The sequence below is a fragment of the Podarcis erhardii genome (genome assembly GCF_964252035.2).
Source record: "Podarcis erhardii genome assembly, chromosome: 15".
Taxonomy (NCBI): Eukaryota; Metazoa; Chordata; class Lepidosauria; order Squamata; family Lacertidae; genus Podarcis; species Podarcis erhardii.
This window is the reverse complement of record NC_138505.1, coordinates 17103543-17130929: the sequence shown is the minus strand read 5'-3', so window position 1 is coordinate 17130929 and position 27387 is coordinate 17103543. Positions and strand designations below refer to the sequence as shown.

The following is a 27387-nucleotide window of genomic DNA, read 5'->3' as shown; positions in this document are numbered from 1 at the left end:
GACTGCAACTTGAGATGCAGTGACTCCTTGCCCCAGGAGATGGATTGGGACTTCCTTAGGCTCTGTTAGTGGGGGAAATCAATTATTTTTTATTATAAATGCATACGTATTGGTAGGAAGAAGCCTGCTCAAGTATCCCAAGTCACTCTTTAAAAGGGATTATCTATTCTTTTTTCTTTAATTTTTAAAAAAGTTTTGCTCCTGGATTTTTGTGTTTCCGTTGGGTGAATTACACATGCTGCTTTTGGGATTCCATTGGATTACACTAAGTACGTATAGTGAAATCGCCTTGGCAAGCCATGGTGGTGTTTCCCTTGGGTTTTGGATGCCTATCCCAGAAAGCCTGTAACTTCTGAACAGCATCGTTTCCCCCCCAACCCAGGCAATATAATCTTGGTAGGGCCCCCCCCCCCGACTTCTTTCAGATGGCACAGATGGTAGTATTCACTCACTTCCCCCCACTGCTCTTCAAGTTTCTCTTTCTGGCTTACTAGTCAAACAAGAAGGCTCCATCTAAGAAATGTATGAACAGGAGCGTTCCAATGGTGGGGCGGTTTATCTGACTGGCAGGCAAAATCAAGTGGCGTTGCTCTTTACCCTTGGGCTGTACCATTTCAACTGGGTTTTTTTTTAATGTACAGAAAAACAAAGGGCATGTTGATTTAGCTTTAAGACATGGTCTTTATACTTGTTTTATTGGGGGGAGAAGAAACTAGAACTCTTACCTTGCATTCTGTAAATTGCTTTAAAAAAAACAGAGAGAAAAGGGCTAGAAAGGACAAAAAAGCCTTTAAAAAGAAAAGACTAATAATGATAGGAAGAAAGCATAGGATATTTGCCCTAGTCTTCTCCTTGACATGCCACTCTTGCATAGCAACCCTTGTTTCAGCCTGAAGTTGGTACAGTCCAGGGTAAGCTATGCCACTCGAGTCGATCGATTGCGTAATCAGGTTTTGAGCCAAAATCTAATCCTGCATTGGTTGGGAAATATTCCACTTGATGTGCAAGTATCTAATGTCTCTTATGCTCTGCAACCGCCTTCACCAAGCTGGCATCTTTCAGATGTTGTGGGAGTACAGCTCTCATTAGCCCCGATGGGAATGTTAATCCTGCAACATCCAGAGGGCACAAGTTTGCCAAAGGTCAACTGTACAAGGTATCTTGGCAAAGTGTGCAAGGGCCCCAGCCGCTATCCTTTGTGTACCCCCCCTCACTCACACGCACACACACTCCCCATTTCAGAACACATCTGGCACAAATTTGTGTAAAATCTGTGACTTCTGGTTTTGTTTTTTTAAAGGAACTTCCAGTGTAACTGGTCATAATCCCAGTGTAGCTTTGTTTTTCCTCAGAATAATAATAAAAAAAATCTGCCTTTTGTTGCTGCTACTGTCAGGGGTCTGTGCTTTGCTCACCTGTGTGTGCAAGAGAAAATGGTAACTTCCAGTTGAGGCAAAAACTTCATGCGTTGCATGAACCTTTAGTGGCTCATGCCCAGAACCTTTAGCGGCTCATGCCCAGATTACATCGGCTTTTCTTCCCCTGGTACCCCAATACCTCTGTTTTCCTGAAGACACCATTTTCCTTTGCGTGTGTAGATTATTCTAGCCGGTTAAAAAACTTCTGGCAGTGGCTTTGGGGGACAGAAAATAAAAGAATGGGGAGGGCAAGGATGAAGCCCTGATTCTGTTCTCTAGCCTGGGTTATTTTAAATCACGGGAAGCTAACCTCTGGGCTCCCATCATTCCTGGCCAGTGGCAGTAGTAGCGGCTGATGGGAGCCGGAGTCCCAACAACACGAGGGCCACAAATTCTCCATCCTTTGTTTGAAGTGGCAAGGAAACAAGGCTCATTTAAATGAGGTTTCCCGCTGGTAATACTTCAGGGGGGAAATGATACAAATCCGGGCACTAAAACACCCATTTACAACTGGCTAGAATTTAGCTCTTGCCAACCTGGGTGCCCTCCAGATCTTTTGAAATGTAACTCTTCAGCCTCAGTCATTCAACTATAGTTTATAAAATTATGCACGGCAGGGAGAAAGGCAACACAAAGTTTTTTCTCCCTCTCTTGCATATCGCTAGAACTTTTGGACACCCAATGATGCTGAATGTTGGAAGATTCATGGCAGATGAAAGAACAGACTTCTTCACACAGTGTGTAGTTAAGCTGTGGATCTTCCAGCCTTAGGATGCCCACCAACCTCCATGGCTTTGAAAGTGGATTAGACAAATTCATGGAGATATTTAGCATTGAGAAGTTTGGAAAAGTGGCTGTTGGTGACCAGCAATCTCTGAAGCTAGGGGACCTTGATGGCTGGCTCCCATTCAGCAACACCTTTTGCAGGGGTTGCATTTAATTAGAAACTAAGCCAAGCCTGCTGGATCAGGCCAGTGGCCCATCTAGTCCAGCATCCTGTTCTCACAGTGGCCAACTAGACGCCTGTGGGAAACCCAACAAGCGGCAGCTGAGCACAAGAGCCTTCTCCCTCCCTGTGATTTTGAGCAACTGGTGTTCAGAAGCATTTCCTTCCTCTGACTGTGGAGACAGAGTAAAGCCATCATGGCTAGCAGCCCTCCATGAATTTGTCCAATCTTTAAAAGCCATCCCAGTCGGTGAGAACTACTGCCTCTTGTGGGAGTGAGTTCCATAGTTTAAATATGTGCTGTGTGAAATAACTTTTTTAAAAAAAAAAAATTAAGGCTTCGAAGTGTCTACTTTATGCTTAGCTGTGCATGTGGCAGTATTGCGCGTGAACAGCCATTACATTATTTATTACATTTGTTAGCTACCTTATCCCAAAAACAAACACCATTCTCCTAGCAACTTAACAAGATAAAATACAAACAGTTAAAATCATTAGCTTTAAATTGGTTTTTGCACATGCAAAAAAAGGAAAGCCCTCTGCCAAAAGCTATGAATTGGCCCCAGGATGCAGGTGTCTGGGCACCTCGATCTTGTGTTTGTTTTCAACACCAAGTTTCTAGCTCTTGAAAAATAATACGAGTAAAGCTGCCTTGGAGGAGTTGCTGAACAAGATCCCAGCAGTCAGGGTCAAGGTGCCAGTGCCCTTGCCTCTCCCTGTGACTATCAGTAGTACAGAAAATGCAAAATAAAAAGAGATATTCCAGATTTGCATCATGCATGCAAGAGACAAATTTATTTGCTAAAAACTTATTCCTCATCTCTAAGTTGCGATCAAGTGGAAGGATGATGTTCAGCACGAAATAAAGTGATCATTGTGTGTGCGAGTTGTGATACTTGACTCTTAGCAGCAGAGAGATGGAAACTTAAATGCAAAGCACGGTAAGGGGCAGACCCCTATTGGAAGCCAGCTGGGTTCTGAGCCCAATACTGTACCCGTTTAAAAATGGATTGTTGGGTGAGGGGAAGAAGAGTGGGAATCCAGCAGGGGCAGATTTATTTCAGTCAGAGGTGGGGAAACTTTGATCTCTGAATGTTCCTGGACTGCATCTCTCATCTTTCCACGCTGGTTGGAACTGATGGGAATTTAGGTCCAGCAGGATCTGGGGGCTTGCAGATTCCCCACCCCTAATTTAGGGGCAAAGGATTCACTGGAGCTCATCTGAGCAAATGCACCCTGCCAGGTGGAATAAAAGACCAGGCTTATGGGGCGAGGTGTCCTGGATCCACTTGGGAGAGCGGGTACATTTCTCTTAGTCGTTCTACTTATCATCCACTCTCTAGCAGAATTGCTGGAGTGCCAAATTGGTTGAGGGAGCAAAAATCCACCCAGGTAGGTCATTAGAAGGATAAGAGGTTCCGGAGGCTGGTCCAGCAGCACCCGAGCAAGTCATGGGGATGGGGGTCCCTTCTGAGCAGCCACCTGGCCATACAGGTCAGCCCGGCGATGGGAGAAGACTGGCATCTCCTGCCGGATGCGATGCAGGTAGGCAAGGTCTATCTCTGCGTAGCACACACCTGGTCCCTCCTGGCACTGGGCGACGACGCTGCCCCATGGATCCACGATCATGGCGTGCCCGTAGGAGGTGCGGCTTGCGTGGTGCTTTCCTGTCTGAGCAGCTGCGACCACATAGCACTGGGTCTCCACAGCACGAGCTCGCAGCAGCACCTGCAGAGGAAGGAGGAGCATAAAAGCGTCAGGGGTGGAGCCTGCAGTGTCTCCGCCCACTGCAAATTTTAACATGAGAACATAACACCTCCGAACAGTGGAACAGATGACTTCAGAGCATGGTGGTTTCTCCTTCATTGGAGGTTTTTGAACAGAGGTTGGACAGGCATCTGTCAGGGATTCTTGAGCTGTGACTCCTGCATGGGGGTTGGGCCAGACGACCATTTGGGTTCTTTCCCTTTTTTCCCAATAAATTTTTATTATTTTCTTTACACATTCATTCTTGCAATACATTAGTCAACATATAAACCTTTTGTTCTGCCGAGCTTGCGACTTTCCTCCCTCCCTCCCTTCAGTTGGTATCCCTTATCACATCCTATCGTGTATTTTATCTTTTTACAGTGGTACTTCAGGTTACATACGCTTCAGGTTACAGACTCCGCTAACCCAGAAATAGTGCTTCAGGTTAAGAACTTTGCTTCAGGATGAGAACAGAAATCACGCCGTGGCGGCAGCAGGAGGCCCCATTAGCTAAAGTGGTGCTTCAGGTTAAGAACGGACCTCCGGAATGAAGTACTTAACCCGAGGTATCACTGTACATCTTAATCATCCTATCTACATTGTAGGAGTTACTTCAATCCTGCTGGAGTCTTTAAGTTTTTACAATTATCCTTTAAATATACTGTCAGAGCCACCCTGGGTCCCAGCTCACAAGAGACCAAAGTCCAGTCCAAGCTATATACAAAAGGTTTTATTGAAGATCATTGTCGTCATTACATCCAAACTCCGTGGCTCCGCATCTGTTACCCTTAGATGTTAGAAGTCCCCTCTGAGTCCGTCCCTCCCCTGCACCAATTTAAGAGGCTTGTACTGCTCCACCTTTTCCTCTCTTTCCTTTTCCGCAGGGTCTTCCTGCCCCCCTGTCTTCCCTCTTTCCGGGACTCCCCAGAGGCTGAGTCTTCTCCCGCCTGCTCCCCCCTCCTTCGTGCTTTGGCACCAGGCTCCTCCTCAGAGCTCTCCTCATTTCCGCGCGCCTCTATATTTGAACTTGGCGCGCGTACGTTGCCTCTGACCTTCCTTTCTACAGTTACGCTGCTCTCGGTACTACACTCCTCCCTTTCAGGCAGGACGTCTTGCTCCGAACTCCTCCCCCTTCCTCCTTCCTGTCCTGCTCTTTCTGACACACTGGCAACTCCCCCCCCTCTACTCCGTTCCGACGGGGGAGCTGGTCCCGCTTTGCCACTCCCACTGGGGATTCCCTCTTCGTTCCCCTCTCTCTGACTGATTCCCTCTCTATTGCCCCTTGGCCTGACCAGGGGGGCTCCCTTCTGGGAATCCTCTGATTCGCTAGACGGACTTTGGGACAACCTCGGCTCGTTGTCGTCCTCTTCCTCCTCGCCCTCGCTCTCTGTCTCCTCTCTCCCTAAAACCCTGACATCCATCCCCCCCTCGAAGCCCCCCCTTCCCCCCTTCCGCTCATCGGGTGCAGGTTGTGGAAGCTGCCGCTCTTCGGAGGCGGACGCAGGATACAGATTCTGCACCTCCATCTCCTCTGTTTGCAGTTCGTTGTACGAGTGTTCGAATTCGGGTTCTTGACCCAAGGTGTTCTCTTCTCCCTCCTCCATTGGTACCTGGTCCGGTGCTGCCTGCCAAGGTCCCGTCAGCCATTTCCTGCGCCAGTCCTCCTCTGGTTGCTCGTCCCACCAATAAGAGGGTTCTGTGTCCACCCCCGAACACGATCCCCTGGGCGAGTTGGAGTCCGGCGACCTTTCTTCAGCTGAAGAAAAGCCGTGGAAAGTGCTGCCTGAACATGTGGGCGTAAAGAGCCAGTCATCAAAGTACTCGGCTGGCATGGGTCTATGAGGGAAAAGGGCATGGAACTCGTCTTTTAAAAGAGGTTCGTCTAAGGCGTAGCCCGGCACCCAACCATTGGCACTGACTGGGGCACCCTCTCTGACTAGAAAATATTCTACTCCCTCTTGCCCCCATCTCGAGTCCAGGATCTCTGTGACCTCGTTGAGTGGTTCGGCCCTAGGCGCCCTCTCCCTCTCCTGTGACTTAGTGTGTTGTTGCGTGACTGTGTCAGACTCCTGAAACCTGTGCGGTGCCTTGTAGGGAGTGAGCACCGATCTATGAAAGACCGGGTGCACTCTGGAACCTTCGGGGAGGGCTAGTCGAAAGGCTACAGGGTTGATTTTAGCCTCCACCTGGTACGGCCCTAACTGCCTGTGCCCCAGCTTCTTCTTGGCCAACGACTTGGCTGGCATCGCTTGGGCCGCTAACCACACCCAGTCCCCCACCTGGATCTCCTCTCCCTCTCTCCTGTTTTTGTCAGCCTGCACCTTATATGCTTGCTTGGCCAGCTCTAAATGTCTCCGCAACTCTTCGTGCACCTCCTGCAGCTCCGCTGCAAACTGGTCGGCTCCTTGCGGCACCCCCTCTCCCGGTGCCACGAACCCCGGGAAGGTTCTGGGGTGACGACCATTGTTCGCGAAAAACGGTGTCACCCCCGTGGACGCGTGCTTCGTGTTGTTATAGGCAAACTCTGCCATCGGCAGGTAGTCCACCCAAACTGCTGGTCGCTGGTTGGCGTAACATCTCAGGTACTGCTGCATGATCGCGTTGACCCTCTCAGCTTGGCCGTTGGTTTGTGGGTGTCTCGCCGACGTGAGGTTGATCTTGACGTTCAGGATACCTAAAAGCTTCTGCCAAAAATTGGAAACAAACTGGCGCCCCCTGTCGGACAGGATGGACTGCGGCAGCCCATGCACCTTGAACACGTGATCGATGAAGAGTTTGGCAGTCTGTTCCGCCGTCGCCACCTTTGCGCATGGAATGAAGTGCGCCATCTTGGTGAACAGGTCCACAACCACCAGTACCGCCGTCTTCCCCCTGGAGCTGGGCAGGTCAGTAACGAAGTCCAGAGCTACCCTCTCCCACGGTTGCTGTGGCGTTTCCAGCGGTTCCAACAGCCCCGCTGGCTTCTGGTGTACTGGCTTGAACCTCTGACAAGTGTCACACCTGGCGACGTAATCCGCTACCTCTCCACGCATCCGGGGCCACCAAAAGTCTCTTGCCACCAGTTCTATTGTCTTCTCCTTACCGAAGTGGCCCGCACTGGGGGCGTCGTGCAACTGCTGCAGAACCTTTGCGCGAAGCTCGTCGCTTGGCACGTAGAGGGCACCTTTGCGAGTTAGCAGCCCGTCGCGTAGTTGGAACTCTTCGCCACTCTGCACACCTCTGCGCAATTCCTCCATCTTGGACTGTGCGAACTGATCCACTTGCAACGCGCGTCGCACCGCGTCCAGATCTACTGTGGCGGCAGCGCACGACCACGCCTGCGGTGCGAAAATGTGCTTGGCTGCTACAGGCGCCGCTTCATCGAGATATTGCGGTTTCCTGGATAGCGCATCGGCTATAACGTTGGAATCTCCTGGGACGTACTCTATCCGAAAGTCGAAATCCGCGAAGAATTCCGCCCAGCGCATGTGCCTCTGGCTTTGGAGCTTCGCCGTGCGCCAATACTCTAGGTTCTTGTGATCCGTGCGGACCTGTACTGTGTGCTTGGCTCCTATGAGGAAGTGTCGCCACGCTTTGAAAGCTGCGTGAATGGCTAACAGCTCCCTGTCCCATATGGTGTAGTTTTGCTCCGCTTTGCTGAGCTTTCTGGAGTAAAAGGCACCGGGTCTCCAGTTTCCATGTGGATCTTCTTGCAGGAGTACGGCTCCAACCGCTCTGTCTGACGCGTCGGTCTCTAGTCGTATGGGCTTGCCTGGATTCACGTGCAGCAGCTGCTCCTCGGAGGCGAAAAGGCTTTTAAGCTTCTGAAAAGAGCGCTCCGCCTGTTCCGTCCACACGAACCTCTTTTTCTTGGAACTGAGAGTGTCCGTGATCGCTGCCGTCTCCTTTGCAAAACCTCTGATGAATTTGCGGTAGAAGTTGGCGAAGCCGATGAATCTTTGGACTTCCTTCCGATTGCGAGGGCTCTTCCAGTCCAACACCGCGCGGACCTTGGCGCTGTCCATGGCCAGCCCCTTGTCGGACAGCTTGTAGCCTAGGAAATCCACGTCCGTCACATCAAACTGGCACTTCTCTAACTTGGCGTAGAGCTTGTTCTCCCGTAGTCTCTGCAGGACTTCCTTTACGTCCTTCTCATGGGCCTCCTCCGTTTCCGAAAAGATCAGGATGTCGTCGAGGAAACACACGCATTTCTTGTAGAGAAGTCCCGCTAGCACGTGATGCATAAATGCTTGGAAGACGTGAGATCCATTTTGGAGACCAAATGGCATAACTCTGTATTCGTACGTGCCCAGAGGCGTGAACATGGCCGTCTTCCACTCATCGCCCTCCCGGATGCGTATGAGGTTATACGCTCCACGCAGATCCAATTTGGTGAAGATCTTCCCCTCCCTTACGGTTGCCAGGAGATCATCTATCTTGGGCATGGGGAAGGCCTTGGGTTTGGTCTTACTGTTTATGAATCGATAGTCCACAATGAGTCTTTTCTGGGGTGTGTCTTTCTTCTTTACAAAGAAAACAGGACTGCCCCCCACCGCTTTCGATTCTCGGATGAATCCGCGCTTCAAATTGTGCTCTATGAACTCCCTGAGTTCTTGCATCTCGTCCTCAGACATGGAATACAGCTTTGCAGTCGGCAACTGCGCCCCTGGCACCAGGTCGATGGCACAATCATAAGGCCTGTGGGGCGGCAACTGGTCAGCTTCCTTCTCGCAGAAAACCTCCAGGAACCCCTCGTACTTGCGGGGTACTGCCTGCACCATGCCAAGTTGCAACTGCTGCTCAGCTCCCTCCTCCTGGCTGGACTGGATGCAATGTTGAGCACAGTACGATGAGCAAAAGGTGATCTGCCGTTGGTACCACGCTACAGCAGGACTGTGTCTCTCCAGCCAACTCATGCCTAATACTATAGGCGTGTCTGAAAGGCGGGTGACATTGAAGCTGATGACTTCTCGATGATTTCCAATCCTCATCACCATGGGAGGCGTCTGTTGCACAACTTGTCCTCCTAGCAATTTCCTGCCATCCACCGTGACTACGTTCAGAGGTGTTGTCGCTGGCAGAAGCGCTATGCGATGCTGCTTGACAAAGTGCGTCCCCACAAAATCTGCGTTGCTCCCAGAATCAATCGTGATGGGGACTTCCAGGGTGGTTCCATTCGGCAACTGAAGTGTTGCAGTGAGCTGCACCGCTGGCTTGGGTGGTAAAGGGTCTGTGCGTTGCAAAAGCGCTGGGGACTGCTCTACAGATTCGCCTGGCTGAGCCCCAGCAGCTCTGCTTCCAGCCAGGCACTGTCGTTTCCCTGAGGTTGCTCTGCTTGCATCATTTCTGCTGCAACAGTTGCTAAAGCTGCAGTGTGTTTCTGCAGCCTCTGGGGACACTCTTTCGCCATGTGCTGTGCACTGTCGCAAATGTAACACTTCCTGGTCCCTCTAGGAGGCTTTGCCTTCACTGCACCGGAAGCTGGGGCTCTGGCTGTTGCTTGAGCCTTAGCACCACCAAGTTCCATGGGCTCCTCCCCCTGCCTTCCCAGTGGCGAAGGATGTGACTGACTGAACTCCCTGGGGATGAAAGAAGACGTCCTCGCTGGTGGACGCACCTGACGTTCTTCCTCAGTGTGCCAAGGACGTCCCTCGTGCCGTATCCCAATCGCCAAAGCCCTCTGCACAAGCTCCTCCAGGGTCTGGGGTCTGTCTCCCCTGGCAAGTTCATCCTTAATGGGACCGCTGAGCCCCTCCCAGAACAAATCCCTCACAGGTGCACAATCCTTCTCCCAGCTTAGCGCAGTCAGTAAAGCAAAAAATCTAGAATGGTACTGACGCACAGTGGCTTTGCCTTGCCGCAATCCAAAAATTTCCCTGCGTGCAAGATCCACATCTACAGTAGACTGGAAGCAGGCATCCATCGCTTTAATGAATTCATCTGCATCGCGGCGGGCAGGGCCATCTTCACGCCACAAATTGCGCAACCAGTCTCTGGCCGGCCCATGCAAGTGAGAAACAATAAACCCCACTTTCTCCTCCTCATCTTTAAAGTCATGACGAAGCAAGTGCAATGCATACAAAACGTCTGCTCTGAAACTGGGGTAGTGCTTCAGGTTCCCATCGAAGTGGGTGACTAGGCTGCCCCCCCTCCGTCCAAGTCCAATCCCCTCTGATCTGGACCCTGGGAACCCTTCCCTGCTTGCACGTTCCCACCTTGTTTGCAGGTCCTGGCAGCGCTTCTCCATTTCGTCATGCTTCTTCTGAGACGCAAGGACTGCAGCAGTGAGTTCGGAAACTGTAGTTCGCAGCGCTGTCAACTGCTCCTCCGCAGTCATGGCTGTCACCGTTCGTGAGCTTTGCAAAAAAAAAATTTTGCGTTCTTGAGAGGGGACTTTCTGTCAGAGCCACCCTGGATCCCAGCTCACAAGAGACCAAAGTCCAGTCCAAGCTATATACAAAAGGTTTTATTGAAGATCATTGTCGTCATTACATCCAAACTCCGTGGCTCCGCATCTGTTACCCTTAGATGTTAGAAGTCCCCTCTGAGTCCGTCCCTCCCCTGCACCAATTTAAGAGGCTTGTACTGCTCCACCTTTTCCTCTCTTTCCTTTTCCGCAGGGTCTTCCTGCCCCCCTGTCTTCCCTCTTTCCGGGACTCCCCAGAGGCTGAGTCTTCTCCCGCCTGCTCCCCCCTCCTTCGTGCTTTGGCACCAGGCTCCTCCTCAGAGCTCTCCTCATTTCCGCGCGCCTCTATATTTGAACTTGGCGCGCGTACGTTGCCTCTGACCTTCCTTTCTACAGTTACGCTGCTCTCGGTACTACACTCCTCCCTTTCAGGCAGGACGTCTTGCTCCGAACTCCTCCCCCTTCCTCCTTCCTGTCCTGCTCTTTCTGACACACTGGCAACTCCCCCCCTCTACTCCGTTCCGACGGGGGAGCTGGTCCCGCTTTGCCACTCCCACTGGGGATTCCCTCTTCGTTCCCCTCTCTCTGACTGATTCCCTCTCTATTGCCCCTTGGCCTGACCAGGGGGGCTCCCTTCTGGGAATCCTCTGATTCGCTAGACGGACTTTGGGACAACCTCGGCTCGTTGTCGTCCTCTTCCTCCTCGCCCTCGCTCTCTGTCTCCTCTCTCCCTAAAACCCTGACATATACCATAAATTTACTCCAATTTTCCTGGAATCTTTAATCGTCCTGATCCCGAATCCTGCCGGTCAGTTTGGCTAACTCCGCATAGTCCGTCATTTTCGCTTGCCACTCCGCAATGGTAGGAACTTCTTGTGATTTCCAGTTTGGGGCCAACAAAGTCCTTGCAGCAGCTGTGGCATACATGAATAATCTTTGATCTTTTGTCTTAATCTTAAGACATTTGGGTTCTTTCCAACTCTGATTATAAGCTAAGAGCCTGCTGGATCCAGGTCACTGGACCATCTAGTCCAGCCTCCTAGTCTCACAGTGGCCTGAGCCCTCTACCCTCATGCGGTTTCCAGCAACTGGTATTTGGAAGCATTGCTGCCTCTAGGTCTAGAGACGAACATAGTAATCTTAGCAAGCAGCCATTAATAGCCCTCTGCTCCATGAATTTGTGCAACCCCCTTTATAGCCATCTATGTTGGTGACCATTGCTGCCTCCCGTAGGAGAGAGTTCAATAGTTTGACCCATGTGCTATGTGAATAAGGACTTTATCGGTCCTTAACCCTCCTGTGTTCAGCTTCACTGGATGTTCACAAGTTCTAGTGTTATTGGGGGGCAGGGAATCTGTCTACTTTCTCCATGCAAATGTGTAATTTTCATTCCTGTCACCTCTTAGCTTTTCTCCAAACCAAAAAGTCCCCAACAGAGTCGCTCCATCCCCCTTGATAATTTGGGTTGCCCTTTTCTGAACGTTCTTCCCAACTCTGCACTGCCCTTTATCAGACGTGGCAACCGGAATGCTACCATGCGGTCACATCACAGATTTGTATAACAGCATTATGGTAGTGATGGTTTTGTTTTCAAATCCTTTTTCTAAGTATCCCTAGCTTGGAAACTTACATTATCGGAAATCTAGGGCTCTGAGTGCCTCTGAGCTGGTTCAGAGGGTCCCTGCTCTTGTAGAGCAGCTGCCCCACCCCAAAAATAAAATAAAAATGGTACTCTTTGGGAGTTGTAGTTCAAAACATTTGGAGGGTTAACAGGTTGAGAGAGGTTGATTCAGGACAGTGGTTCTCAAAGTGGGCGGTACTGGCCCCAGGAAGGCAGTGGGATTACCTACCAGAGGGGCACTAGGTCAGGAGGCAGGAAGGGTCTAGGGCAGCGCTGGGGGTGTAAATGGCTATCGGACTTTGAAAAGCAGGTCTCGCTGCTGGATCAAGTTTGTTAAACTAAATAGTTTCAACTGGATTTTGAATAAATGTGCAATGAATTGATCATCTTTTGACTCTTATTGTGTTATTACCTTCCTTAGTGGGCTGTGCAAACCACTATCCTGAATAATGCTTTTTATAGGGCAAAAAGAGGCACTGGGGATGGGTTTATGGAACCAAGGGGGTAGCTGCCAAAAACTGCTTGGGAACCACTGATGTGGGAGAACAGGAGGAGCAGGGAGGGGAAATAGGAAGAAAAGGGGTAGAAGATACAGTTTGATGCCCAATACATTTTTGAGCACTTGGGTCCTTCATTGAGGAATTTCAAACGCAGAAGTTCAATGTTATTTGTTGGGTTACGCTGTCTCCTCCTTCCTCCTACAGTGGTACCTCTGGATGTGAACGGGATCTGTTCCAGAGCCCCGTTCGTATCCTGAAGTGAATGCAACCAGCGTGCCGCGATTTGCTGCTTCTGCACATGACGTCATTTTGACCGTCTGCACATGCGCAAGCGGTGAAACCCGGAAGTAACGTACTCTGTTAATTCCGGGTCGCCGCAGCACGCAACCCGAAAATACTCATCCCGAAACTACTTCAACCCGAGGTATGACTGTACTGTTGTTTTTGCTGCTCTAATGCAAGAGAACAAAGGCGTTTCTTCTTAGGATAAGGTTGTCTGAGCATGGGTAAACTGCCCTATGTGACGGCAACGAGCTACTATTTCTAAAAAGTGTGTTGGTACATTCATAGCTCGGTACAGGGCACACTTTGCTCCAGGTTCAACCCCCATAACCCCTAATTCAGGCATAGGCAAACTTGGCCCTCCAGATGTTTTGGGACTACAACTCCCATGATCCCTAGCTAACAGGACCAGTGGTCAGGGATGATGGGAATTGTTGTCCCAAAACATCCGGAGGGCCGAGTTTGCCTATGCCTGCTCTAATTGAAAGGATTCCTGGAAAGAACCCCACCCAACCGCTGTAATGTTGGATCCACTTACCTCCCAGTGGGCAGAGCCTGTTGTCACAGTGAAGGCTGATGGGTAGGTGAGAATCTCTGCCCCTTCCCGGGCCAGAGCGATAGATATTTCTGGGAAGCGGAGATCGTAGCAGATGGCCAGACCAACCTGAGAGAGGGAGGACAGAGGGGGAGGCTAGTAAGCACAGGATCTTTTGCCGCATATGCTTATGACAGCCCTGTACCTGCCAGTGGCAGAAAGCACCAGTTTCATCCCCCGAGCAAGGGAGCCTGAGCACAGACTTCTCCCCACCTGTGAGTCTCTGCAACTGGCATTCAGAGACAAACTGCCTCTGACAGTGCAAGTAAAATACAGTGGTACCTCTGGTTGTGAACGGGATCCGTTCCGGAGGCCTGTTCGCAACATGAGCAGAATGCAACCCGCGTCTGCGCATGCATGGGTCGCGATTCTCCACTTCTGCGCATGACGTCGTTTTGCGCGCATGCGCGAGCAGCAAAACCTGGAAGTAACCCTTTCCTGTACTTCCAGGTCGCCGCAGGACGCAACCTGAAAACGCTCAACCTGAAGCAAACATAACATGAGGTATGACTGTATAGCCACTGTGGCCCATAGCTGTTGATAGCCTTCTCTTCCATGATTTGTTCTAATCCTCTTTTGAAGCTATCCAAGTTGATGCCCAGCACTGCCTCCTGTGGAAGGGAGTTCCATAGTTTAACTCTGTGCTGCATTATGAAGTACTGTGCCTTCTCTTGTCTGTCCTGCCTGCACCTGTGTATATGAATTTTAGGAATTATTTTTTGCCCTGATTTGCAGTACTACGTTTGCCATTTTAATGTTCCTTTGTCCAGTTTGGAGAGATCTTTTTTGAAGCTCCTGACCATCCCTCGTTATTTTAACCACCCTGAACCATCTGGGATCATCAGCAAACTTGGCCAACTCGCTGCTCATCCCCAACTCCAGATTAATTACAAACATATATATTTTTTATGAAAACCACCACCACCACGCTTTGCACTGAACTTTGCTCAGCTTATTGGTCTCAAAGGACGTAACCAACACCTGTCTCTGGAATATTTTACACGTACCTTTCCGGCCGGGGTCTCCACAGGAGCCACTATCTTGGAGCCTGGGTTGGTGAACGCGCTTTCCTTCAGGGACACTCGCCCCTCCATCTCTACGTCAAAAAGATGAGTCTTCCGATAGGCAGACACCTGGGTTCCTGAGGCCAGCCTCCCCGAGGAGAGAAGGATAAGATTAGTAGATTTGGAAGGCGGGGGCCGGTGGTCCTTATGGTTTCGTGGCTGCTAAGGCATCAACATAGTGAGGCTAGCCATGGGAGCTGCAGGGAAGGCGAAAGGAAGAGGCAGGCCACCGTGTTTCTATCCCTTCCCTGCTGGCTGGTTTCAGGAGGGAGTTCTTCTGACACCAGTGTTGCATGAGACAGCCAGTATGCTGTAGCAGATAAGAGTGTCAGACTAAGACCTGGGAGAAGGTAAAGGTGAAGGGACCCCTGACCATGAGGTCCAGTCGTGCCCGATTCTGGGGTTGCGGCGCTCATCTCGCTTTATCGGCCGAGGGAGCCGGCGTACAGCTTCTGGGTCATGTGGCCAGCAGAGCAGCGCATGGAAATGCTGTTTACCTCCCCGTCAGAGCAGTACCTACTTATCTACTTGCACTTTTTTGGCGTGCTTTCGAACTGCTAGCTTGGCAGGAGCAGGGACCAAGCAACAGGAGCTCACCCCGTCGTGGGGATTCGAACCGCCGACCTTCTGATCGGCAAGTCCTAGGTTCTGTGGTTTAACACACAGCGCCACCCATGTCCCTTAGACCTGGGAGACACTGGGATTCAAATCCCCACTCAGTGATGAAACTCACTGGGTGACCTTGGGCCAGTCACCGTCCCTCAGCCTAAGCTACCTCACAGAGCTGTTGTTAGGATAAAATTGCAGGGAGAACCATGTACACCACCTTGGAGGAAAAGGTGGGATATAAATGGAATAAATGAAATTGAAAATGAACGTGCCATTTGGTTAGTGAAGAACTGATTGTGAGAAAGAGGGAGGGAAGGAAGGAGTGGTTTAGGGAGATTTTGGGAAGTTTGGGGAGAGAAGGCATCCTATACTAAGACAATTTCGTCACCTTTGGGATCCAAGAGGAGGTGGCAGTTGTAGATCCTTCCTGTGCTCTCCCAATCACTGCCTTTTTCATGGAAGCCTCCAAGGGACAACCAGACACCACATTCCCTGTCAAAAGAGGAGAAATGGAGTTGGGGGGGTTACCTGCAAGTGCCTGGCCATTGCCTCTGCCACACTCTCACAGACAAAGCCCTGCCACATCCACACAGGGAAGCCCCCAGCAAGTCCTACCTGGCCAGCCCGACGTAACGCTGCAGGTGGTCTCCCTCCAGGGGCTCGGCTAGGCTCAGGGCCTCCTCCACACTGCTGCCAATGAAGTCAAAGGCTTCTGGGAGGAAGACGACGCAGGCCCCCCTCTGGGCAGCCTCCCGGACGAGCTGTGAGCAGGAGGCCCAGTTGTGGGCTTTGTCGGGAGTGGAGGTCATCTGGCAGACGGCGATAAGGGGCTTCAGGGGTCCTGCGCCCCCCGTAGACATGGCTTTGAATCTGGAGTGGCAGGGGAGAGAACAGAACGGACTGTGAAAACCCACACAAGCACCACATTAAGCCAGCCATTCTGTGGTTTGTCTCCCTGCTCAAGAAAAGGAAGAGCAATGTAAAGGCTGTTTGAGCTCATGCACAGGCTGGTTTGACTAAGTATGGTTTGTTTCCTGCAAATACGCTCTGATATTTAAACCACTGCTCAAGCATGCAGGCTACTTGATCTCCTGGGGCTGTACTGTATCAGCCCAAACTACCTCTCAGTAGTGGTGGAGAGACCCTGAGCTCTTAAAATGTACAAATGTCATTGTCAGTTCTTACATCTTCTCAGAGGCCAGTTACCTGTGGCCAGGGGCTGGGCTTTGGATCCTTGCAAATGGCTTCCCACCAGCGAGGCAAAGTGTTTGCAATGGCTTCTGGACCACCGCTCTCAACCTAGACGAGGCAATGGGGGAAAGAACACATCTTTCAAAGCATCTGGGAAATGCAGGCCTCCAGCGCAAAGGGGACCTAGAACAGCCTTCCCTGACCTGGTGCCCTCTGGCTATTTTGAACTACAACTCCCACCAGGCACCAGCCACAAAGCAAAACACTGCAGTATTCACCTAGATATAAGGGGGTTTGTGTTTCTTGCCTCTGATTATTTTATTTTTTAAAAAATGAAACAAAAGTATTAAAAAGCAATTTAGGAGTAAATTAAGAGTAAATGAGTCCAGCTGGACATGACAGCCTAACCCTTTTCCTTTGTTCCTTCAGTCATACACAGATTCAGGGGGAAAGATACTGAGTCTCCCTGATCCATTCTTTCACAGGCAGGAAAGCAGTAGAGAAGAGGGTGATTTGGAGCTGAAAAATGAACAGAGGGAGGGCCTCCCCTTGCCTGCTTTTCTCCTATGCAGATAGAGAGTCTGCAGAGGCTACTTCTGGCTAAGGGCAAAAACAGAGAAGAAAGCGACTCAGAGCTCTGAGTGACATCTATTCCTTGCACCAGAAGTATTTAAGAAGCGGGCTCGGTCCCCATCAGTTTAAGAGATGAGAAAGACCCCATTGGTCCAGTTGCCAAGGAAACGGTGCACAGTCAGATAGCTGCACCCTTGTATCCCTCACATCAGGGGAGATGTTGAAGGTCCTGTAGCACACCTTTCAGATCACATATTGATACGAGGTGGGTTCAGAAAATGTTTCAGGGTGGTTCTGCTCAGGGGAAAGTTAACCCAAAGCCAGCAGGCTCTGTTTTTTTTTTTTTTCAAAGTAAGCCAACACATAGACATTGCAGCTAAAATTTGTCATGCCATGCAGAGGAACCCCGAGAAAAGCTTTCCAGTGTTCCATTTCTATGTGTCAGATCACGGAATCATGTCCAGTTGGAAACCCCCTGCAATGCAGGAATCACAACTAAAGAATCCCTGGCGGATGGGTGCAGTTAAAGGGCAAGAGAAGGGCCTGATAAAAAACTGGAAATTAAAGATAAAAAATAAATCTAAAATAAAAATAAAAAGGATAAGATTTCAAACCCTATCATTACCCTTCACCATACATGGGCAAGGAGTTCTACAGGGCAAAACCAATTACCGTATGTTCTCTCTGGACTTTCTTTCTTCTTCCCACCTCCCTCCATAAATCAAGTTTACTTGATATTATTTTTATTATACTATATTATCATGCCTCTTGCATCCTTTTGCTCAGTGCTGCCTTTAAATTCCCCTCCCCTTATCTCACTCTTCCAATTCCCAGCTAATATTTTGAAGCTCAAAAAGTAACAGACAACTTTCTCTTTTCCCCATTACAGTCATTAACAAACTCCCCCTCCAAAAGATTCACCTGCAGTGATTACATGGAGCAAAAGGGAAAAAAGACAGCAGCTGCCGTTGCTCCCCTAAAAGCCAGGGGGGAAAGTCCAGACCGGAAGTAGACCAAACAAATATGGCGCTTGTGCCTAGTGGAGCCCATACTAAAAATGGTGGGCAAAAAATCTCTACTTGGACTTAATATAGATTGACAAGTGAGGCCAATTTCAGGTGTCTGTACCATTTTTATTTTTTTTTAAGTGAAGGTTCATCACAGAGATCAGTGGAGAAATCCAGGATTTTTAACACAGCAGTGATTGGGGAGCACATCAGCTAAACTTTTTGAAAATAATAAGTTTAAAAAGCAACAAGGAAGGCAGGAGCTCATCCTCCTTCTACCTCAGTTCTTATTCTGATTAGAAAACCTTTAAAGTTTTTAGAAATTTAAAAGTGCGAAGTGTCTGCATGTGAGGTTCTGCATGCAACTGAGCTCTGAATTTGGGCTGGGAGAGGATATGAGAGTGAGACTCAATTTAAGTATTTTGTTTTAAATAAAATTTATATACCTCAAAGCTGTTTAGAAAAAGAATACTGTAAAACAATTTTAAAATATTGGTAAAAACAATTAAAAACAACTATGTAAAACATTTAAAAAAGCAATGATAAATTAAAAACCGCAGTCCATCTCCCACATATGGGGCTAATTTACATATGTGTTCTGGCATCGGCAGAGATCTCTCCCCCTCCCAGAAAAACGCTTCAAAATATATACAGTATTTTTATTACTACCCCCCCCCCCACACTAAATAAGATGCAGAGTCAGAAAATGCTTGAGCGCCTCACTGTTGGCTTATTGCCTTCTGCTTACGGTTTGTTGAACGCGTTTGCTGTAACTAGCGCAGTTATATTTAAAATCCTGAATTTCTCCATTGATTTCTATTAACGACTGGCAATTCTGACCCCGCTAGAAATTTCCAAAGAAAACCCGGAAATGTTGCAGCCTGAGAAGTCCATGTGCATTTCTACACTTTTTTATCTCTTCCTGACTCCAACGAATAAAAATCATGGCTTTAAAAATGGCGGCGCGAGGAACTTGTAGCCCAGAACAAAGATGGTGCTGATTTGATAAAGCCGCACCCTCAAGCAAAATGGCGCTTTTGGGATTACATAAGAAAGGACTCCACTGCCACCACTACCTATAAAGTTCATATGTTTTCGGTAATTTAATGAATGACCATTTCTTTATCTGTGTCTTTATTCCGCGTCGTCCTCTCAAGCTTCGGGCTCCTCACTTCTACTGGGTTTCACCTATGCCCTTAACAAATATGGCGGCAGGAGATGGAAGCCCCCAAGTGCGTCGACGGAAGCAGAAACGCGGAACCTTCCGGTTACGAAGGGAGGCAGTGACCTCTCTCGCCCCGGAAGTTGTGGCGTTGTTAGGCTGGCCTTATGTCTCTCGAGGGCCTGGCCAGGTGAAGGAAGATGGCGGAGAGCGGCAAGATGAAAAGTGGCCCGGCGGCTCCTCCCAGCGGCGTCGGCGCTTCTGCTTCGGCTGGGGGCACCGGCAAGGCCATGACAGCGGAGCAGGTACCGGGGAGGGGCGAGGAAAGGGAGTGCCTTTGGGCATGTGCAGAGTTCCCCTTCCCGGGGGGAGATGCGTCAAGTCACGACGTCCAACAGCCCGAACTCGAAGCCCGCTTTGGCCTCCGCGTGTTTCGCGGGAGGGTTTCTGAGCATGTGCAGAGCGAAGGGTGCCGTTATTAGGGGTGACGCCGCTCCTGTTGACGTTGGAGTAGTCGAGAAATGACACTCGGAATCTTTTTAACTTTTCCTCCGGGCAGTCCTAATAATAATAATAATCACCACTATCATCACTGTTGCAATTTATTACCCACCTTTCACCCCAAGGCCCTAGGATGGATTACAACAGTTAAAAGAATATTAATATTAAAGCACAATATTAAAAGACAGGTTAAAACAACTTAGGTATGGCTCACAATAGGAAGGAAAAGCTTCAGCTACTTAGGCATTCAGGTTACCTGTAATTTAAACACATTATAGCAAAGTCTGGAAATCAATAAATGGTTATATGACGCTGGAAGAAAATGAAATTTTCTATTACGGACTGACTGGCTGCAACAAAAATTATACTTATTCCACCAGCCCATAAGTCCAAATGGCAAAGAAAACAACATAGTCATATTTCAATCAGACCGACCATGCATTAAAAAATATTTGCTGTTTGTTCACCAAACTGTTAGAGGATGGGGATTCCCAAATCTAAACTGTTAATAAAACGCATGTCAACTTAGCACATGACAGACATAATATTTGGCAATAAGGGAATGCAGTGGAGCAGGTTAAAAACTTGGAAGTAAATGGTGTCCCTATAAAAGTAATATTTTTTTTAATAAATCTGGTCTTTACATTTGTTTGCAAACCCATTCACATCCACAACTTTCAAGGTCCTAGGCCTCTCACCCATTATTCCATTACAGTTCCACCCAGTTTTCAAAAATAAATATAGAGCCTATAATACAGTTAGATACCTGGAAAAAACCACAATTGTATTGTTTGAAATAATATTTTACAAATATGGACAACTGCTTACCATTAATGATATGCAAATTCAGGTGGAAAATGTTCAACTATGTCCTTTTTAACTATGTATGTATGTATGTATGTATGTATTATACTGCCCTTCATCCAAGGATCACAGGCTGGTTTACAATATAAAAGCATAAGAAATGCATAACATAGAAACAAACAAAAACAATACCCTCCACAATCTTCCCTTTCCAGTTTAAAAGGCCATAGAAATCAAACATTTCTCCCGCGTGTTAGAGAGGATGTCCCATTAGAGGGACATATCAACACATGTGGTGAAGGTGTCCAAAAATTGAAAAGTTCTGGAAAAATTATTTACAGAAATATCTTTTGTCACAAGGCAGACAACCCCCATGACCCCAGTACTTGTATAATCACAATATGTTGCAAAGTAGAAAAAAAGATCTCATAATACATCTATTAGCCACTGCAAGAACAGCCATTGCTAGGGCATGGAAATCATTACAGTTATTAACTATGGACCAGTGGTATTATGCAATTTGTCAAACAACATTTTTTGAAAAAGTGACACAAAAATTAAAATTAGCAAGAAGCCAAAAGAAGCATGACAATTTGTCTGCAGTATACACAAATACTGGGGCATATGGCAGAACAGTACCAATATAATTTTGGTATATATATTTTGACACAATTTTGTTACTATATTCAGAAATGTTTATCTGTTTATTGTTTTATCTTTATTTTTAATTTTATGTAATTATTGCATGCCATATTCTCTAATAAAATTGTATATCTCAATGCAACCATGTTAAACAGTTTAAAGATGAAAATTAATAAAAACTACCGGTATGTTGCAAAACAAACAAAACTACCCTTAGGTATGGCATACACATTTTCTTTTCTCAGTTGGTCTAACCCTAGGGCTGTGGGATGGAATGATTTGAAAGTCCAGAGATCCATGAGCAAAATACTCCATCTTAGTAGTGATTCAGGATGGTTTAGGTAGGAATGGTTGTGATGTATACCGCAGCCTTAGTTGGCAATTCAAGTAAAACATGGCAGATTTCTAAGCCCAATGAACCTTATAATCTAAAGTATGAGAGTGGGGAAAGTAAAAGCAGTAAGGAGCAATGTGAATAGTCCCTGTGTCCATGCTAACTTGGTTGTGGCTGGTTCAAGCCCTTGCCTGCAGTGACTGACCTTTCTCCCCTTCTAGGTGGTAGCTGGATTTAACCGTCTGCGTCAGGAGCAGCGAGGTCTAGCCTCAAAGGCAGCTGAGCTGGAGATGGAGCTGAATGAGCACAAGTAAGCAGTGGATTTGAACATAGTTTCCCCTGCTAATTTTGGATATTGCTGCTTGGTGGTTTTGCAGTTTTCTCTGTTCTTGCAAGCAGCCTTGCAAATGGAATTGAGAAAGAACAACAGATAAGTCTGGCTCATGGGTAGGCAAACTAAGGCCCCAGGGCCGGATCCAGCCCAGTCGCCTTCTAAATCTGGCCTGCGCACAGTCCAGGAATCAGCGTGTTTTTACATGAGTGGAATGTATGCTTTTATTTAAAATGCATCTCTGGGTTATTTGTGGGGCATAGGAATTTGTTCATTTTTTCTCTCTCTTCAAAATATAGCCCGGCCCCCCACAAAGTCTGAGAGACAGTAGACCGGCCCCCTGCTGAAAAAGTTTGCGGACCTGGTCTGGCTGGTGGATCAGGCTAAGGGGGGGGGAGGGGTCTAGTCCAGCATTCTGTTCTCACAATGACCAACCAGATGTCTCTGGGAAGCTTGTACAGTGGTGCCTCGCAAGACGAAAATAATTCGTTCCGCGAGTCTCTTCGTCTTGCGGTTTTTTCGTCTTGTGAAGCACCCCTATTAGCGGCTTAGTGGATTAGCGCTATTAGCGGCTTAGCGGCTTAGAAAAAGGGGGGGAAAGGGAAAAAACTCGCAAGACTCTCAGGGAAATTCATCTTGCGAAGCGCCTCGAAAAACGGAAAACCCTTTCGTCTAGCGGGTTTTTCGTCTTGCGGGGCAGCACTGTAAGCAGGAACAAGATGCAACAGTCTTTTTCCTACTTGTGCACCTCAGCAAGTGTTACTCAGAAGCAAACTGCCTCTAATGGCAAACATAGCCATCATTGCTAGTAGCCGTTGATATCCTTCACAACTTCCCCAGAACCACCCAGTGAACTTTGCCTTGTTTCTTCCATCATTGAACAAAAGTGCTCCCAATTTGGAGTTTTGACTGTTAGATTTGGAAATAATAAAATAGCAGCACAGCAATGTGTCATGTCTTTCCCTGCCGTCTTGGTCACAAGTATACTTCCTGGCCATGTGGATTTCTAGATCCTTTGATACTGGCCTTATCATAAGCTGGTGTACAATGCTCAGATATTCTGCCTTTCTTCCACTCTGCAGGCTGGTAATTGAAACACTCCGAGAAGTGGACCCTACTAGGAAATGTTACCGGATGGTGGGAGGTGTGTTGGTAGAACGCACTGTGAAAGAAGTTCTCCCAGCCTTGGAAAATAACAAAGAGCAGGTAATGCCTCTGCAGACAGTGGGCAGACTCCCTGCTTCTCCTTGGAACAGGGAATGCCATTAGCCTCAGCAATGCTTGCCTTTAGTTATCATGGCTAAAACTAGGGACACCTAGGTTTGAATTCCTGTTCAGCCATGAAACTCAGTGGGGGTAAGTCACCTTGGGTCGGTCACCTTCTCTAAGCCTAATCTACCTCACAGGGTTGTTGTGAGGCAAAAGGAGGGAGCTAAGTATGCCAACTGAATTAACTGATAAAAAGGTGCATATATATATATATATATATATATATGCTTTCGTAGATTTTCACGGGTACAGGAATGCAGGTTTTGGTGTCCTCGGGTGTCTTCCCGTGTAAAAGTTGGGGTGTCTAGGCGACGTTTCGACGAGGTCTCACTCGTCATCTTCAGGCTGGTGCTTTCGGCTTCTTGTTACTGGAACAGAGCAGGATCTCAGTGTTTGAGTTCCTATAAATACTGTAGAGGGGGTGTGGTGTATAGCCTCCAATGTTCTGGGCAGAGAGGAAGTTCCCAGGCTAGTGTGCCTTTTCTTCTTTTGTTCCTTAATTACTTGAGAGATATCTTGAGTGATTTCTTGAGTGATATCCTGAGTACCACTTAGGTGGGTCATTAGGTGTGGATTAGTTGTTAAAGTCTTTGTGTCTTGACCTCTTGAACTTTGTGAAGAGTTTTCCTGAGAAGATGGCTGTACTGTACTTAGTTGTGCTCTGGCTTGGCTTTGTGTATAGGGGCGAGCTGTGGTTTTGTGGCTTGTGTCAGCCAGATCTGTGTAGGGATTGCAGGGGGGTGCAGCATCCGGAGGTGCCACCATGGATTGGCTACTGGATGGTGTCTGTAATTCATCTGTGGAGAGGGTCTGGGTTTGGGTCTGGTGTGGTTGATTGGTGTTGGCGTTCTGTGTGCCTCTGGATCTGGTGTCAGTTTTTGTGGGGAGGGCTAATTTCCAGATGTCTGGCAAGCGGGATGTGTCGTCACGCTTGTTCATGTTGTGAGGGTGTTTCTCTATCTCGATGGCTTCCATGATTATTCTCTTGTGGTGATGTTCCGTGTTAAAGAGCAATTTGGAATCTGCAAAATTAATTTCGTGTCCTGTTTCTTTCATGTGTTGGAAAAGAGAGGAAGTTTTTTCTTCTTTTTTGACGGCATTCTTGTGTTCTGCGATACGTGCATTTATTCGTCTGTTTGTTTGTCCAATGTACGTGGCTGGGCAGACTTTGCAGGGTATTTCATAGATCCCTTGGTTTTCCAACTGGATTTTATCCTTGGGGCCCAAACCCAGACCCTCTCCACAGATGAATTACAGACACCATCCAGTAGCCAATCCATGGTGGCACCTCCGGATGCTGCACCCCCCTGCAATCCCTACACAGATCTGGCTGACACAAGCCACAAAACCACAGCTCGCCCCTATACACGAAGCCAAGCCAGAGCACAACTAAGTACAGTACAGCCATCTTCTCAGGAAAACTCTTCACAAAGTTCAAGAGGTCAAGACACAAAGACTTTAACAACTAATCCACACCTAATGACCCACCTAAGTGGTACTCAGGATATCACTCAAGAAATCACTCAAGATATCTCTCAAGTAATTAAGGAACAAAAGAAGAAAAGGCACACTAGCCTGGGAACTTCCTCTCTGCCCAGAACATTGGAGGCTATACACCACACCCCCTCTACAGTATTTATAGGAACTCAAACACTGAGATCCTGCTCTGTTCCAGTAACAAGAAGCCGAAAGCACCAGCCTGAAGATGACGAGTGAGACCTCGTCGAAACGTCGCCTAGACACCCCAACTTTTACACGGGAAGACACCCGAGGACACCAAAACCTGCATATATATATATATATATATATATATATATATATATATATATATATGGAAAGCTAATAATATATAACTGACATTTCTGGCATCTGCTGGCTGGAATGAAAAGTAAGACCCAGCGTTTTTGCAGTTTACAAGAACTTCTCTAGCTGCTTGCCTGCTGCAGATTTTTACTCACCAAAGGCCATCGTGTGAGTGGAAGTTAATGAACTTCACATAAAACATACTGGTCTGTCAGCACTAGGTCACAATAGAGCTTGAGACTCTTAATCTCAGGGTCATGAGTTCAAACCCCACGTTGGGCAAAATATTCCTGCATTGCAGGGGGTTGGACTAGATGACCCTTGTGGTTCCTTCCTACTCTACAATTCTATTATTTTATGACTTGTTTTTTAAAAATATATATGCTGTTTTCAATTCTTTTGCCACCATTTGTCATTCTTGGCCACTGCTGAAGAATAAGTGAAAAATAATCAAATGTCCAGGTGTTTTTGTGTGTGTGAAGATTCTTCATTATGCAACTTGTTTATATTTCTTTCCCGCTCCCACTGCTACCCAAATTCTCAGAGAATATGAAAACAACTTGGGCCCAGGCTACCTGAAAGATCATTTCTCCCTAAGATCCTTGGGTGAGCCCCTTCTCTCAGTTCCATCAACGTTGCCACCCTGCTGCCCTCCAGATATTTTGCAGTACAGCTCCCATCAACCCCTGCATCTTAACACAATGCTGGCTGGGGCTTATGGGAGTTGTAGAACTACGTATGGAAGAGCTGTTCTAGATAGTGATGTGTTAAATGATGGTGCTGGAAAACAGCAGAAGGTTCCCAGACTGTGGTCTGTGGCCCACCAGTGGCCCCAAAACTTCATTCAGATGGCCCACGGTGCACCTGTAAAAATACAAATGAAAACCATACAGCATCTTGCACAGTAAATTATAATTGCTACAACAGGCGGAAAAAATCAGTTAAGTAATCCACCAAGATCCTCAAGCAATTTTCAAGTGGTCCGTGGGGGGAAAAGTGGGGAAAAGACTGGCTCCTAGTTACCTTAGCCTTTGACACTTAAGATGTGTATTTTCACACCAGGCCCTGCTGCCTCTTCCTGGACTACACACACCCCTGCTCCATGCCCTCCTCCAGTTCTCTTGCCTGGATGGAATGTGTCCTTGTTAATGCCTCTTTTCTGCCTGGAGGGAGGATGAAGAGAGATGTGTATGGAGTGGGTGTCAAAAGTCTCTTGTGTTTTCAGCCTACTGTATAAAGAGAAGAGTCATATCCATTGTGCTGCCCACTTTTCACTCTGGCTTCACCTACTCCTGGCAGGTGGCTCCTGGAAGGTTGCCCACAACAGAATTCTTAAAAGAGATTTTTGAAATGTCAAGATGGTTTATAAATGCCTTTAAAATGGATAAATAAATGCAGACTGATCTTGGCAGGATGTCGAGGAGCTCGGAGCTCTTATTTGCCGCGCCCCAGATAAAATGTTCCATTTTCCCCGTCCTGACTCTCCTTCCCTGTTTGCAGATCAACAAGATCATAGAGACCTTGACCCAGCAGCTGCAGACGAAAGGGCGGGAGCTGAACGAGTTCCGGGAAAAACACAACATCCGCCTGATGGGCGAGGACGACCAGAAGGCTCCCTCCAAGGACAGCGCTGAGGGGTCAGGCGGCAAGGCCAGCTCCACAGGGGTCCTTGTTTCCTAGTGGGCGCAGCAGCCGTCTCCCAAAGGACTTTTTAACCGCCTCTCGCTCTACAGTTGTGGCTCTTGACCTCAAAAGGCTTAACTTTATTATTATTTTTGTGTCAACTCTGACAATATTTTTTTGTTAAATAAAACTTTTTGGTGTGTCACATACTTTTGGGATCAGTGCGAACGTTGTCAGCTGTGCTGAATCACCACCCATCCCATTACAAGATGATGCCCATCACCCAAGGCTAGAGCATGTGCTTTGCATGGAAGCCAAGGATGGGGAACTTGCTGACTTTCTTGTGTTGTTGGACACCCAGCTCCCACCATCCTTGATCATTGGTCTTGCTGGCTGGGGCTGATGGGAGATGGGAGTCCAATAACATCTGGAGGGCCACAGGTTCCCTCATTTCCAATGGAGGCAGCCTTAGCTTCAGTCACTGGCATCCCTAGTTAAAGGAGGTTAAACAGCAGGGCTGGGAATGATATCTCGAGAGAGGTCTCTGTGCAAGACTTCACAAGGCTAGGGAAGGCACAAAGGCCTGTGGCAGCACACACGTTTTGGTGTGCAGGTTTGGCCTCCAGCATCTCCAGTTAATGGCTCCCACCTGGCTAGCCCAAAGCCAACCCAATGCTCCTCAGATGTTTTGAACCACAACTCCCATTAGCCCCAGCCACATGGGAGTTGTCCAAAACATTTGGTGAAGTTGGGCTAGGTAGCTTATAGGGCTGGTGTTTGAATGCCAAGATTCATTGAATGCAAAATATGAGCTGTTGGCTTCTTCAATATCTCTGCTTTCAGAGTGAGTTTCTAGCCCATATTGGGCACAAATATATACTTAAAATCTGAGAAACCAGATGAGGAATGTCAGTGTGTAGGAATTTACCTCCTTGCCCCACACCCTTCCAATAAGTAGCACAGCAGAACAAAGTTATG

General features: G+C 48.0%; 2 protein-coding genes across 8 annotated transcripts in view; one reads left to right on the top strand and one right to left on the bottom strand.

The window, feature by feature from the left end:
- Positions 1-26618, top strand: part of LOC309330700 (death effector domain-containing protein) — a 39759-nt gene extending 13141 nt beyond the window's left edge. Inside the window, exons 1-4 of one of the 2 annotated variants that reach the window (XM_081842529.1) lie at positions 19239-19407; positions 21605-21693; positions 22797-22920; positions 26287-26618. In XM_081842529.1, the coding sequence (XP_081698655.1) occupies positions 19303-19407; positions 21605-21693; positions 22797-22920; positions 26287-26466 (498 nt within the window). In that variant the 5' untranslated portion in view covers positions 19239-19302 and the 3' untranslated portion in view covers positions 26467-26618. Of the gene's footprint in view, positions 1-19238; positions 19408-21604; positions 21694-22796; positions 22921-26286 lie in introns of those variants that run through there. The other variant, XM_081842530.1, reaches the window with a different exon arrangement.
- Positions 1999-18833, bottom strand: NIT1 (nitrilase 1). 6 transcript variants are annotated; one of them, XR_014151535.1, is made up of 8 exons: positions 17868-18331; positions 16376-16468; positions 15785-16039; positions 15558-15661; positions 14504-14637; positions 13440-13565; positions 11237-11412; positions 4681-4763 (listed from the first exon to the last, which is right to left on the bottom strand). XR_014151535.1 is itself a non-coding variant. In XM_081842490.1 (7 exons), the coding sequence occupies exons 1-7, from the start codon at positions 18748-18750 to the stop codon at positions 3814-3816; spliced, it is 1053 nt and encodes a 350-aa protein (XP_081698616.1). In that variant the 5' UTR covers positions 18751-18833; the 3' UTR covers positions 1999-3813. The 6 variants fall into 6 exon arrangements, 5 of the variants coding, with proteins under 5 accessions (XP_081698616.1, XP_081698618.1, XP_081698615.1 ...); XM_081842490.1 differs by lacking the exons at positions 4681-4763; positions 11237-11412; positions 17868-18331 and adding exons at positions 1999-4092; positions 18689-18833; XM_081842492.1 differs by lacking the exons at positions 4681-4763; positions 11237-11412; positions 17868-18331 and adding exons at positions 1999-4092; positions 18664-18776.
- Positions 26619-27387: the final 769 nt, after the last annotated feature.

Coding starts and splice junctions, on each gene's coding strand:
- NIT1 (XM_081842489.1), bottom strand. CDS start 18,064: ATGGTACAGACACCTGAAATTGGCCTCACTTGTCAATCTATATTAAGT. Junction 16,040..16,375: donor AGCCCAGCCCCTGGCCACAG/GTAACTGGCCTC, acceptor CTGCCACTCCAG/ATTCAAAGCCATGTCTACGG. Junction 4,093..13,439: donor CAGGCTCTGCCCACTGGGAG/GTAAGTGGATCC, acceptor CTTCCTCTGCAG/GTGCTGCTGCGAGCTCGTGC.